This window comes from Lotus japonicus, chromosome 6, assembly GCF_012489685.1.
Source record: "Lotus japonicus ecotype B-129 chromosome 6, LjGifu_v1.2".
NCBI classification, from domain to species: domain Eukaryota; kingdom Viridiplantae; phylum Streptophyta; class Magnoliopsida; order Fabales; family Fabaceae; genus Lotus; species Lotus japonicus.
Genome location: NC_080046.1, coordinates 33,858,545 through 33,874,004, shown reverse-complemented (window position 1 = coordinate 33,874,004; position 15,460 = coordinate 33,858,545). Strand labels below are relative to the sequence as shown.

At 42.6% G+C, this 15,460-nt stretch overlaps 1 protein-coding gene across 1 annotated transcript in view; it reads left to right on the top strand.

The window, feature by feature from the left end:
• Positions 1-12,989, top strand: part of LOC130725225 (uncharacterized) — a 29,667-nt gene extending 16,678 nt beyond the window's left edge. The window contains exon 3 of the mRNA XM_057576475.1: positions 12,633-12,989. Within this exon, the coding sequence (XP_057432458.1) occupies positions 12,633-12,989 (357 nt within the window). The remainder of the gene's footprint in view (positions 1-12,632) is intronic.
• Positions 12,990-15,460: the final 2,471 nt, after the last annotated feature.

Genomic DNA, 15,460 nt, shown 5'->3' with positions numbered 1-15,460 from the left:
TGGGAAATTCTGAAAACTGCACATGAAGGAACTACTCGAGTAAGGATGTCAAGACTTCAGATGCTTACTACTCAATTTGAAAAATCTGATGATGACTGAAGAAGAGACTATTTCAGAATTCCACATGCGTGTCCGTGACTTGTCTAATGCTTCATTTGCTTTGGAGAACCTATGTCAGATGAGAAGCTTGTAAGGAAAATTCTGAGATCTCTTCCTCAGAAGTTTGCTATGAAAGTCACTGCAATTGAGGAGGCTCAAGACATTGAGAACATGAAGGTTGATGAACTTATTGGCTCCTTGCAGACATTTGAGTTGAAACTGAGTGGAAAATCTGAGAAGAAGAATAAGAGTATTGCTTTTGTGTCTAACACTGATGAAGGTGATGATGAAGACTGTGAGGGTGAAAATTTTTCTGAGGCTCTGGCCATGCTAGCAAAAAATTCAACAGGGCTTTGAGGAAGATTGACAAAAGAACCAGACCTAATGCCCAGGACATGAAGTTCGATAACAAACCCAAGTTTTCAAACTCTCAGAGGAAGACCAAGGAAGAAGAAAGACCTGTTCAGAACAAAGGAGTTCAATGTCATGAATGTGAAGGATATGGTCACATCAGGTCTGAATGTGCCACTTATCTGAAAGAAGCAAAAGAAAGGTATGATGGTAACTTGGTCAGATGAAGACACTGAAGATGAGGAGGAGATATCTGCAAACAAAGTCAATGCTTTCTCTGGAACTATCTGTGAGTCTGAGACAAGTGATGAAGACATCTCTGATGAGGAATTGGCTGAAACTTACAAGCTGCTACACAACAAGTGGGAAGAAGCATGTAAACTTGTGAGAGAAAAGCAAAGTGAGATAGAGCAACTTGTGTCTCAGAATGAAAGGTTGAAAGAGCTCAGCACAAAACTGAAGGAGGATCTGGAGGAATGGCAAAGTAAGTTTAATAATGCTGATGTTATGGAAAAAGCTAACCTAATATTGATTAATGCAGGACTTCAAGAGGAAGTAACAATTCTGACAAGAAAACTTGAAGCCACTCATAAATCTGTTAGAATGCTAAACAGTGGTTCTGACATGCTTGATGAGATTCTGAAAGAAACTAGCAAGCAAGGAGGGAGTCTGAAGGGAATTGGTTTTGACTACAGAACAACGAACAAAGAAGGTCAAAAAGGATCAAAGAAGTTTGTGTCTGCTGCAAAACAAACTGAATTCAAGAAGCCCAGAAATTATCAGTTGTCAGATCCATTGCCTCGACATGTACCTCAACATGGGAAATCCCAGCTCAAGCTTGAGAAAATTGTACTTTGGAAGTGTCACTACTGTGGTAAGAATGGTCACATAAAGCCTTACTGTTACAGGTTATATGGCTATCCTCAGATGCACGATAAAAGGCTTGTTAAGATGAAGAAGGAATGGAAGCCCAAGGGTGAAGTCAGATGTCAGGTAGCCTACACGTCCTTCAGAGCATCATCAGAAGAAGATTGGTATTTTGATAGTGGCTGCTCAAAGCACATGACAGGAAACAAGAGCTTCTTGCAAGATATCAGAAGTCACTCCACTAACTATGTTACTTTTGGAGATGGAGCTAAAGGAAAGATCAAGGGGGTAGGAAAGCTTGTTAGCACAGAATCTCCTAACTTGAACAATGTGTTGCTTGTAAATGGCTTAACTGCCAACCTAATCAGCATAAGTCAACTGTGCGATCAAGGGTATGATGTGAAGTTCAATAAGATAGAATGTGTTGTGACCACTGATGATGAAAAAGTTGTGATGAGAGGAGTCAGATCAAAAGACAACTGTTACATGTGGACATCAGAAGAAAAAGCTCATGTTTCCAGATGTATGTTAACTAAAGAAGGTGAGGTGAATGTATGGCATCAAAGACTAGGACATCTCAACTACAGGAGCATGCAAAAAGTTATAGCTGATGAAGCAATAAGGGGATTGCCCAATCTGAGCTTGGGAGAAGGGAAGCTATGTGGAGAATGTCAGATTGGTAAGCAAACCAAGGTGTCTCACAAGATGATCCAGCATCAGACCACAACGAAGGTTCTGGAATTGCTTCACATGGATCTCATGGGTCCCATGCAAGTTGAAAGCTTGGGAGGAAAGAGGTATGTGTTTGTCTGTGTAGATGACTTTTCAAGGTATACATGGGTTGAATTTATGAGAGAAAAATCAGAGACATTTGAAATATTCAAGAACCTATGTTTGAGACTTCAGAATGAGAAGGACTGTGTGATTGTAAGAATCAGAAGTGATCATGGAAGGGAGTTTGAGAATTCAAAATTCTTGGAGTTCTGTGGAACAGAAGGTATTAGCCATGAATTTTCTGCCCCCATCACTCCACAGCAGAATGGAATTGTTGAACGGAAAAATAGAACTCTCCAGGAATCAGCCAGAGTAATGTTACATGCTAAGAAGATTCCACACCAGTTCTGGGCTGAAGCTATGAGTACTGCTTGTTACATACATAATAGAGTCACCATCAGGGCAGGGACATCCTCTACACAATATGAGCTATGGAAAGGTAGAAAGCCATCTGTAAAATACTTTCACATCTTTGGAAGTAAATGTTATATTCTTGCAGATCGTGATCCTAAGAGGAAGCTTGATCCTAGAAGTGATGAAGGAATTTTCATGGGGTATTCTATGAACAGCAAAGCTTATAGAGTTTTTAACTCTCGCACGAGGACCATGATGGAATCTGTGAATGTGACTGTGGATGATGAACCAAGCAAGAAGGAAGAAGCAGTTCTGAATGAAGATGATGATGGTACTGATGTTCCAGCCAATGCTCCAGCAACCGCCCTAGACAATGAGTCAGAAACAAGTGCTGATGAAAAGGAAGACAAAGATATCACATCAAACAAAGCTCCATCAATCAGGGTTCAGAAGAATCATCCTCAAGAAAACATTATTGGTAATCTTCAAGAAGGGGTGACTACCAGATCCAGAAGTATTATTGCTCACAGTTGTTTCATCTCTAAAATAGAACCCAAGAATGTTAATGAAGCTCTCACTGATGAATACTGGATAAATGCTATGCAAGAAGAGCTAGAGCAGTTCAGAAGAAATGAAGTGTGGGAGTTAGTGCCCAGACCTGAAGAAGTAAACATCATTGGCACCAAGTGGATCTTCAAGAACAAATCAGATGAAGCTGGAACAGTCACAAGGAATAAAGCAAGGCTTGTTGCTCAAGGATATACTCAGATAGAAGGAGTTGATTTTGATGAGACCTTTGCTCCAGTAGCTAGACTGGAATCTATAAGACTCTTGTTAGGTGTTGCTTGTCTCTTGAAGTTCAGACTTTATCAGATGGATGTGAAGAGTGCTTTTCTGAATGGCTATTTGAATGAAGAAGTTTATGTTGAACAGCCTAAAGGATTTACAGATCCACATCATCCAGATCATGTGTACAAGTTGAGGAAGGCCTTGTATGGTTTGAAGCAAGCACCTAGGGCTTGGTATGAAAGATTAACTGAGTTTCTCGTAAGCAATGGTTACTGCAAGGGAGGAATTGATAAAACTCTGTTTGTAAAGAATGACAAAGGAAAGCTCATGATAGCACAGATTTATGTGGATGACATTGTTTTTGGAGGAATGTCTAACTCAATGGTGGCACATTTCGTTCAACAAATGAAATCTGAATTTGAGATGAGCTTAGTTGGTGAACTGAATTATTTTCTAGGACTACAAGTCAAGCAAATGGAGGATTCCATGTTCATATCTCAGAGTAAGTATGCTAAAGGCCTAGTCAAGAAATTTGGTCTTGAAAAGGCTGGTCACAAGAGAACCCCTGCTGCTACACACATCAAGATGTCCAAAGATGAGCAAGGAGAAGATGTTGATCAAAGTCTCTATAGAAGCATGATTGGAAGCTTGCTGTATCTCACTGCCAGCAGACCAGATATCACCTTTGCAGTAGGTGTATGTGCAAGATATCAAGCAGCTCCTAAGGCTAGTCATCTGCTACAAGTCAAGAGAATTATCAAGTACATCAATGGCACGAGTGAATATGGTATTCTCTATACTCATGATACAAATTCTTCGTTAGTTGGTTTCTGTGATGCCGATTGGGCAGGCAGTGCAGATGATAGAAAAAGCACATCTGGTGGATGTTTCTTTCTAGGGAATAATCTGATTTCATGGTTTAGCAAGAAGCAGAATTGTGTCTCATTGTCTACAGCTGAAGCAGAATATATTGCAGCCGGAAGTAGTTGTACTCAACTCATGTGGATGAAGCAAATGTTGAAAGAGTATGATGTTGAGCAGGATGTCATGACATTGTACTGCGACAATCTCAGTGCAATCAATATTTCCAAGAATCCCATACAGCATAGCAGGACCAAGCATATTGACATTAGACATCATTTCATTAGAGACTTGGTGGAGGATAAAATTGTCAACTTGGAACATGTTACAACTGACAAGCAATTGGCTGATATTTTCACAAAACCCCTTGATGCACTTACATTTGAAAAATTAAGAGGAAATCTAGGGATTTGCCTTTTTGATGCATAGCAATTAGCGTGTCCATATGTGTCAACGGCTAGTTTATTTTTGTTCATCATTAACTGCCGTTGTGACATCAGCAGAGAGAAGGTTACTTCATGGTTCGCTTATCCTATAACTACCTTCAACGGTCAAATTGTGTTCTCTCAACCGCTTGTGCATCTATCTTTTTCAAGACTTATCATCGTTCATCTGAAAGTTGTGCTCATTATTCTGTACTCTGTTTGTATTTACTCTCGATTCATCATGTCTCAAAGCTCAGGAAGGAAGGAATCTGTCAAGGCTAAGATTGAGAGAACTGCAAAAGGAGTCAAGTGTATGGGTTTGAAGAGTGATACTTCTCAACCATCTTCTGTGTCCAAGAAAGTCTTCAAGAAGATGCGATCAAAAAACCCAACGTGTAAGGTCTACGAATCACAGGTCAAGAACAGCAAAGCCCCAATTGTTCCTAACGAAGAGGAGATCAATGATGAAGATTCTACTGTGCCTGATGTTGTACCTAATGTTGAGACATCCAGGTCTAAGGAAAGTTCTGCTCAAGAAAATTCTGGAAAGGATTCCACTTCTCATGAAGATTCAGGCAATGCTGCCCAGCCAGACATCTCTGTGTCATCCTCTTCAAAGGATGCTGATCCAAAGAATGGTAACTCTGAGGGTACCAATTCTGAAGAGCCAAACCAGGCTCCAGCCTCTGTTCAGAACATCTCTGATGATGCTTCTGATGATGTTCCTCTGACTGAGTCCTTTGCTGATAGTGTTGCTGCGAGGATGAAGAAGAAAAGAAGGGTTTCTTCTCCTGAAGTCACTCCTACTCCATCAAAGAAATCCAAGTCTTCACCTATAACCTACAAGTCCCGACAGGCTAGTGTGAAGAGTAAGGGAAAGCAAAAGGAAGACAAGACTCCCACTGAGAAGAAGAAGAGGAAGACTCCAGTTGACGTTGAAGACTCTGAATCAGATGTTGAAGTCGGTGTTCAGAACATTCGATCTTCTGAGAAAAAGAAGTTTTCTGGTAAGCGTATTCCTCAGAATGTTCCTGCCGTTCCTATTGATAGAGTGTCTTTTCACTTAGAAGAGAATGTTCAGAAGTGGAAGTTTGTTTGCAAGAGGAGAATGGCCAAGGAAAGGGAAGTTGGCTCTGATGTTCTTGAATGTAGAGATGTTATTGCACTTATTGAGAAAGCAGGTCTGATGAAGACTATTCAGAATGTTGGTAGGTGCTATGAGAGGCTTGTGAGAGAGTTCTTGGTAAATCTCTCTGTTGATGTGGGACGTCCTGATAGTGCAGAATTCAGGAAAGTCTATGTGAGAGCTGAATGTGTTGTGTTCTCACCTGCTGTGATCAATCAAGCACTTGGCAGAAGTGCTATTGCCTTTGTTGATGAAGAAGTGTCCATGGATGTTGTGGCCAAGGAACTTAGCGCTGGTTATGTGAAGAAGTGGCCTAGCAAGAAGCTGCTCTCTACTGGAAATCTGAGTGTGAAGTATGCTATTCTTAACAGGATTGGTGCTGTGAATTGGGTTCCTACTCAGCATACTTCTGGAGTTTATGCAACGCTTGCCAAATTAATCTATCGGATAGGCAAGTCTATTGATTTTGATTTTGGAACTTTTGTGTTTGAGCAGACATTGAAGCATGCTGATACTTGTGCTGTGAAGCTGCCTGTTTCGTTTACATCACTTCTTACTGAGATCATTCTGAAGCAACATCCTCAGATTCTCAGAGCTGATGATGTGGCTATGTCTTGTGGTGTTCCAATCACTTTGGATCAACGTTTGTTTATGGACCCACATGTTCTCGACATTGCCTTACCAACTAGCAAAACATCTGCGCCTACTGTGACTGCATCTGACACTAAGGCCATAATTGCTGAATTACTGGAAGTCTCCAAGGCTTTACAAGAAACAATCCGGGTGAGTACTGCCAGGAAGCTCAAAGTTGATGCGTTGCTACTCAAGTTACAAGAAGAAGAACGTTAAGATGTTGAACAAAGCGACGAGGAGGAAGGATCTGAAGCAAGTACAGAGAGAAGTGCCGAAGGTTCCAAGGAAAAGTCCGGTTCTGAAGCATAGTTTGCTTTGATTTTGATCTTGTCTTTTGTTTTGGATGCACCCTTTGCAAATTTGTGCTAAAAAGGGGGAGTAGTTTTAAGTTTCAGATCAGAAGAAATTTGTTTTTGAGCAGTTTTGTGGTTCAGAAGTTGTTTATGTTCAGAAGTTTGAGGTTCAGAAGTTGGTTCTGTTCAGATGTTTCAGTTCAGAAGATGTTTTAGTTCAGAAGATGTTTTAGATCAGAAGTTTGTTTTTGTTCAGAAGTTTGTTCTGTTCAGATGTTCGCAGATCAGAAGATGTTTTTGTTCAGAAGTTTGTTCTGTTCAGATGTTCGCAGATCAGAAGATGTTTTAGTTCAGAAGATGTTTTAGTTCAGAAGATGTTTTAGATCAGAAGATGTTTTAGATCAGAAGTTTGTTTTTGTTCAGAAGTTTGTTTTGTTCAGATGTTCGCAGATCAGAAGTTGTTTTTGTTCAGATGTTCGCTGATCAGAAGTTTGTTTTGGTTCAGATGTTCATGTTCTCAGAAGTTGTGAGAAGTTGCTTCTGTTTCTACTGTGCTATGTGTGTTCTGATAGTGTTAGCTCTGGTCTGAAGACAAGTTCAAGACGATGGCTATGTTTGTTTCTGAAATGTTGCCTCTGATGAGCAGTACTTCTGATGGTAGTATTTCTGATACGATGATGTTCAAACTGATTCATTTTGATGTTATCATGTGCTAAGGCTGATTGTACCTCTGGTTGTGTGTTTGTGCTGCTAAAGTGTTTTGTTCCGACTATGCCTTCTGAAGTATGATAGTGGGTTGTGTAGATGCGTTTGTTTGAGGGGGAGTTCTGACTAAGGGGGAGAGTTTTTTCTCTAGGTTTTATCCTCTCTGATTGTGAGTTGTTTTAGACAAAATTTGACAAAGGGGGAGATTGTTGGAACATGTTGCCTTGCATTTTGTCAAAACAACTGATTGTCGAAGCAGATGCCGTGGCATCTGACCTCGTGAAGCTAGGACATCAGTCCTCAGCTTGTGTTTCTGTTATGGGCCTTCTGAAGATTTGCTGAAGATATGTTTTTGAGTTACTTGAGGAGCAAGTAACTATTCCAAAAGGGTTTTAGTTGTTGGGTTGTTATTTGTTGAACCAATCTTTGTTAAAAGATTGATTTCTATCTTTACTTGTGCAATAAGAAACCGAATCTATCAAGATTGCGTTTTCAAATTGCTGTTATTGGAATCTGTTTCTTCAGCCCGTGCTAACCCTAAAGCCCATGCTACCGCTGCTGAAGTCTATAAAAGGATGAAGACCTAAAACGTGAAGATCACCGAAGCTGAAAGAGAGATTAAGAGTTTTAGGATTTGTTATTGTGCTTCGTCCTGTGTTAGTTGTGAATCTGTCTTTGCTCACTGATTCTATAAAGCAAAGAGAGGTTCTGTGTTGTTTGATTGCGTTCAAACTTTACTTGTTCATTGTGTTCACCAATCACTGTGGCAGTGATTGAGAGAAAGTGAGAGGGGCTCTCATACTTAGGTTGGGATTCTAAGTAGAAATACACTGGGTAGATTAGGAAGTGAACTATGAACTGAGTCGTTCATGAGTGTCTGTAATTCCTGAATCTTGAGATAGTGGATTTCCTTTCTTTGGGTGCAAACCCTCCAGACGTAGGTGAAAGTTTTCACTGAACTGGGTGAACAACTTCTGAGTGTTATTGTTTTGTTGTTAAGTTCTGTTTTATTGTTAAGCGATTGTCGAACCTCTTGTCTTAGCATCGTGCAGGACAATCGTATCAGAGGGAACCTGAATTACAACAAGGAATAAGGACATAAGTCGAGTTTTAATTCGAATAGTGACTAAGTAGAAGTTTGATTACTTGGTGTGTGTAAAAATAGTTACGAAGTTAGAGGTGTTTTAATGGACTAGCGGTTTCCAAGGGGGAGGATTCGTCTAGAAGTTATCGAACGAACAAGTGGAGTTTTAGACTGTAGATAAAGATCACGAGGACAAGTTGAGTATCTACTTTGAGATGACAGAGAGGCACTGAGTTTAAGAAGAATTCCGGACGACCGAAAGTAAAGAAGTAAGTGGCTAAGATTGTGCGACTTCACGGAATGCCAACCGGTATCATTTCAAGAAGAGATCCGACGCAAGTGATCGAGCCAGACGACATGAAGTTGAATGATGGTTTGTCTTTTGAGACACCGACAGTTAGCAGTGGGGATAGAAGAGTGAAACAGTTAAGGGGAAAACAACTTGCTTAAGTAAAGGTTATGAGGAACAATGACACGGGCAATGCTACAGGGGAATTGGAAGACCAGATCAAGGAACTGTATTCCGGACTTTTCTCAGAACTCTGAGTTTCGAGGACGAAACTTTCTTTTTGGAGGGGAGTATTGTAAGACCCGGATTTTCGGAACAAGTTAATTTCCGACTCACGCGTGGAATCAGTGTAAGCGTGACAGGAGTTTGATATTTGAGAAAGATTAATGAAGAAGAAAGTTCAGGAATTGCTCGAGGAATGTGGCGTTGTTTCTTTCGGAGCTAGTGCGAGTCGTCTGCACACCTGCCTTATGGCGAGCATGTCCAGAATAGGCTATTTCGCTCTTAAAGCAACGTTTTAAGTGAGATTTCGAACTCTTGGAAAATTTAAAGTTTCTCTTTATTTTTCCATCGACCAGCGTTTCATTTCGGAACTCTGGACTGTACGCACGATAGGTTTAACTTTTCGGATGTCCGCCGACGCTAATTTCTTTGCTTCGAAAACTTAGTTTTGAGCGAAGGATGAAGACTTTTTCTATTCTGGACATCTAACGAAGATTCCATCCGCGTTGCCAGACTTGTTTCGACATTTCCAATCTTTCTTCTGTTGGAAGTTTTGTCGTCTGAGCATCACAGCAAAAAGTAGTTTTTCGGGACAGACTAACTTACACCGCTTTTGGCGTTTTGGATATCGTTTTTCCCAAATCTTAGATATTTGTTTTGAGTTCTGGAATTCTGACGCCAGAATCTCTCTTAGAATTCCACGGTGATCGTGCTGCAAAAATCGGAATCGCGAAATTTTCATTTTCCCGCGATTTCGCCTGCCTATAAATAGCTCAAAAAGCAAAAATTCCTTCATTTTCTTCCTTTTGTGGCTGAATTTCGTGGAGAGCAAGGGGGGAGGAGATTTTCGCGAAAACTTGACCAATCTTCGTGCAGTTCGTCCCTACTTCTAGGTATCGAGGTAACTAACACGATACCTACCTCTGATTGTTGTTTCTGTTGCGTTTCTGAAGTCGTTTCTGTGCTCACAGTTTTGAGCTTTTTCTAAAATGGTCCGATTTCTTCGATTTCTTGGTTGGGTTATGTTCCTTACGTTCCCCTGAGTCTAAAACCTCTGTCAGTAAACGCTGATTGTAATCTAGTTGTCCAGGATCTGAAAAACTGTTTCAAAACCCTTTTTGTCTCACATTTCGAAACTTTATTGTCGAAAAGACTTAATCTGACTTCGTGCCTTTAGGATTTGTTGTCACGGATGTCATGAGGATCATTGCTGTCAAATTTGTTTTCAGAACTGATAACTTTGAAGTTTTGAGCCTTTATTTTGGACCAAAATGCCCCTGGATAGTCGTATTTCGGCCCGATTGTCCGAAAATTGTTCTGACAGTTTCTTTGCCTTAGTTTTACCCTAAAACTACCTTGTGAATTGATTTGATCAAAGAAAAAGAGCCGAAGCCCTTTTTCCTTTGAGGCCGTGGACTATTTCCTTTAGGGGGGGAGTTTTTCGGTTTCGAAAACTTGTCTTTTCGTACCTGATTGTCCTATTCTGAAGCTTTAATGCTTTGTCTATCGTTTATGTATTGTTTTGCGATCGAACTAATCGATTTTGTTTGGTTTCTGCTTTGTTTTTCTCCGAGGTTCAGTTGAGGGAACTTTGGAAGACTCAGAGCAATTGTTTGAGGAGAACTTTGTTTGCGAAGCTGGAACAGCTCGAGGTTAGGGCAACTTACCATATCAGCTATGATTGCATGATAGGCGTCGATAAATTCGACTTATGCTTTATCTGATGTTGTTTATGATGTTGAGTTGATGTTATGATACTTTTCCATAACTTGTGATGTTGTGCTTTTGTTGGATTGTGCGTTTTGACGCGACTTCGGAGTGGAGATTCATTGATCTGGTGATCTTTGATATTTTGGGTTGGATGAGCAACCCTAGGCAAGTCCAAATGAGGGGTTTGAGACCTAGCCTGGTTGGTATTTGTTGGTTTACTTAGACTTTCCCCGGGAAACTTCTTTTGGGTGGTTGGTTTTCGGAAAACGTAGAAGGATTAGAATTTCAAAAACTAAAGACTTGGGAAACCTAGATTTTGAGAAATAAACTCATAACCTGACTAATCTGAATTGAAATCATTTTTATTAACGTTTAAGTATAGGAAAACTGAAGGGGAAAATATTTACGAAAGACGGGGAAAAGTCGACCTTTGTTGTGAGTTATTGGAATTGGGGAAAGCCACTAAGGTGAGCTATGGTGATGATTGAAAGTCACCGAGTACTTTACGTACTCTTGTTGATGGGGTTGTGTTGTATTGACCGACACTAATCCCTTGGGTTCTCTTGTTGTTGGAGCGGTGTTGTATTGACCGACACTTAGCGCTCTTGTTGTTTGGGCTGTGTTGTATTGACCGACACTAGACCCTTGTGTATTCTTGTTGGTGGAGCTGTGTTGTATTGACCGACACTTACTCCGAGTTGTGTTGTATTGACCGACACTAACTCATGGGTTTGTTGAGATTGGGTTGTGAGCTAAACACTTTCGTGGTAAGGGCGATTCGTTGTTTGGCTAACCACGTTGCATTCAATCGGGTGAATAACGGGAATGGTTCACCTGTGCATATCATGGTGAATAACGGGAATGGTTCACCTTGCATAAATGATGAATAACGGGAATGGTTCATCATATGGTGAATAACGGGAATGGTTCACCAAGGATGAATAACGGGAATGGTTCATCCAGGATGGATTTCATCCAGGATGGATAACGGGAATGGTCCATCCATAGTGAAGAACGGGAATGCTTCACTTGTGGCGAACGGGAACGCGTCACAAATCCGGATTCATATTGTGCATTTCACGCATACATTCATGCTGACTGAGACTGTGTGCTGTTTGTTTATTGAAGCAATGTTAGAGCCATAACATGCTAGGATTACTTATATGCTTATATAACAACTTATATATATACCCTGTCACATGTTGAGTGTATATGTACTTATTGCTGTGAGTTGACCCTAGCGCCTTGGCTTTGTTTGTATGTTTGTGTTTGGGCGGTCGGCCTGCTGCCCGATGTCGATGGCCGACTGGTTCTCGGTGGTCTCTCCCTCGGGGGGGGATCAGATATGAGCTGCAGGATCGGGATGCCCCACCGCTTGGGTGATCGATGTTGCTGGTCACCGGGCGACGTATCGGGGAAGGGTCATGGAGGACCGGACTGACGAGCGTGGACGTCTGACGAAAGGAGTTCTATGGCGCATGGAGTTGAGCTTCAACTTGCCGACTTCAGATCGTTGTGGGTTTGGCACTGGGAGGTTAGGTTTGGGCAGGCGTCATGTTTTGTGTAGAGCTCTGATTCGTTTTGCTTTTGGGATCGGGTAGGTTTCCGACGCATGACTTTTCGTGTGGTTCTCTTACTGAGGGATCACAGTGAGTCAGTTGGACCATAGGGGTCTTTGCTTAGGCCATATTGAGGCCGACTTTCTCCTAGTGGTTTGTAATTATAATTTTCTCACTTACACTTCTGGGTCTGTATATATTTGCCTACGGGCACACTGCTTTGGAGTCACTGCGAGTGCGCGTGACATGGAGTGCAGCTGAGGCTGTACATGTATATATGTTGTATATCGGTTAGTTTAGTAGTTGGGTTTTGTTTTTATTTCTTTATTGCTTTTATTAAAAGGAAACAATCAAAAAAAAAATTACCTGTTTTCCGCGTAAAGATTATTTTTGGTTACTAAAGTGACACCTGGAAATCGGGGTGTTACAAGAACCAGGTCGAGGGACTCCGTAAGGACCTTAGTGCCAAGGAGACCGTTATTGCTTCCCAGGAAGAAAACCTTGCTGCCAAAGATAAGGAGATTGCCGATCTGCGCGAGAGGCTGGCAGCCAAAGGTAAGTTACTTGCTGAGGCCCAGTCAGATTTGGAATCGAAATGCAAACTTTTGGCCGAGAAGGATGCCCAGGCCATCGCCCTGGAAGAGCAGATAAGGAGAGAAGCTGCTTTCGCGACAGCCAACGAACGTATCTGCGGCTTCCTAATTTGCAAAGCTAAGGTCAAGCACCTCCATCCGAATGTTGACATTGAACCCCTGGGAGTTTTTAAGAAGGTCACACCCACCGGTCTGGTGGGTCGGGAAGATCCGCCGGAAGTTGCTCTCGTTGACCTTGGAGACGCTGTGGAATAAGAGAGTAAAATGCAATCTTAACTTGTTTGAAGTAATTGTAACGCCTTGTACTTTTAATTTCATTTAAACTTTTTGTCTGTACTTTACTTTCAAGTTTAATCAATTCAGCTTTATTTCTTTACGTTTTATGTTTGTTTTAGCGCTTTTCTGGAGTTTTTCTTTTCTCTCACCGCCCCCCATAGTTTCCCTTTTTCTGAATTACGTCCGACGACATTGATGGTGTGCTTTGTTTAACTAGGACTTCTGCTCAATTTTTGAATTGAGGCTTTCGTCACACCAATATTTCCCGTAAGAGCAGGTGTGGCCTCTCCGATTTTGCCTCGGCGAGGACTTATTATTGCTAGGGACCCAATGACCATACAGGTTTACCCAGAATTATGCCTAGTTATGTTTGCGCGCCCATATTTCGGGGGGATTTTGGGATAAGAAGCTTATCCGCACACATCGCCAACGAGTGACGGCGAGCTGCGTCGGCTTTTCCGGAGCGATCCCCAGACATCAAGGTCGTGTTGGGATCGCCACCTTCAGGGAATTTTTCCGACCTAGCTCTCGCCGCAATTCAGTGTGATTGAAATTGCTGGATACAATTTTTGTATTTTCAATCAGACGTGATAGTCAACAAACTCCCGAGATGGAGAACAAGAACGTGTCTTTGTTTTTACCATTCAGGAGGAGCATTTATTTTTACCATTCAAGGCGCGCTTGGCTGATCGTCCTCGTGCCGAAACCAGCTCCTTGTCAGTCCCTTAGCTGTAATAGTATTTTAGGCTCTCCGCGTTCCAGGAACGGGGGACTCTCCTTCCGTCCAAGCTTTCTAAGTGATAAGCTCCCTTACCTAAGGCCTTCAAAATTCTGTAGGGGCCTTCCCAGATTGGACTCAGCTTATTCCCAGTGTTCCCGGTTCGCTTCTTTAGCACGAGGTCCCCCTCCTGCATTGCCCTCGGTCGCACCTTCGAGTCATACTTTGCCGCAGCTCGCTGTTTCATTGCTGCCTCTCTGATGCGAGCCTCATCATGTGTTTCTGACAACAAATCTAACTCTATCGCCATGTTGGCAGAGTTCTCGCCCTCAAAACGCGGCGTTGTTTGCCACGAGCTGCTGTCTATTTCTACGAGCAACATGGCGTCCGCCCCGTAGGCCATCCTGAATGGAGTTTCCCCAGTGGTTGAGTGTTGCGTTGTATTGTAGGACCAGATTACAACTGGGAGTTCATCCAACCCGTAAAATTACCTTGTTCGCCGACTCCGCTTGCCCGTTAGTTTGAGGATGTTCTACTGAAGAGAATCTTCTTTGGATACCCATCTCTTCGCAGAATTCTTTCGTTTGGTTACTTGCAAACTGCGTCCCGTTATCTGAAACGATCGCCCTTGGTACCCCGAATCGGCATACAATTATTTTCTAGTAAAACCTACGATCTTGGCTGCTGTAATGCTTGCGAGGGGCTCTGCTTCCACCTATTTGGTGAAGTAATCCACCGCTACGAGGATGAACTTCATTTGTGACCTGGCGGCGGGGAAAGGCCCAACGAGGTCAACTCCCCACATGGCGAAGGGCCATGGGGAGCTAATCGTGGCTAACTGTTCCGCCGGGGCCCTGGGCAAGTCTGCAAACAGTTGACATTTTTCACGAATTCTGCACAGTCTTTTCTTATTGTAGGCCAATAAAAGCCTGCTCTGAGGACTTTGCTAGCCAGAGACCTTCCCCCGATGTGACAAGCACAAACCCCCCCGTGAACCTCCGCCATGACAGCCTCGTATTTCCCGGGCGGGAGACATCTCAGGAGTGGCGAACTAAATCCTCGCCGAAAGAGTATCCCATCAAGTAGAGTGTAGTGCCCTGCCTTTCTTCTTTGTTCCTTCGAGTATTCTACCACCTCGCTTGGCTCACCCGCCAAGATGTCTACGATGGGGTCCATCCAGGTTTCTTGGCGGCCAACAGAGGCTACTAACTCTCCTTCAATGCTAGGATTAGCGAGCGTCTCCTGGATCACGCTCCTGTTGTTCCCAAGCTTTCGAGTGCTGGCTAATCTTTCCAGGGCGTCCGCCCTTTGGTTCTGCGCCCTTAGCACGTACTCAACTATCACCTTCTGTAGTCGACCCATTAGCAGTCGCACGCGCTCTAGATATTTCATCAAGGCCGACTCTTTCACCTGGAATTCCCCATTCACCTGGTTTGCTACTAGCAACGAGTCCGTCCTAACAAACTATCAATCTGTACCTCAATTGCTAGCTTCAGCCCGGCGATCAGGGCCTCATACTCTCCAGGCCCTTCTAGTGTGACCCCTGCTCCACTTCCATTGTCATTTGATGACCCGTCGACGAACAATATCCATTGCGTGCTCACCTTCTCACCGCCTTCCAGCGTCAATTCTACCACAAAATCGGCCAAAGTTTGCGCACCGACCTTCCCCCTTTTGTCGTATTGTAAACCATATTCTGACAATTCGACCGACCAAGCGACAAGTCTTCCGG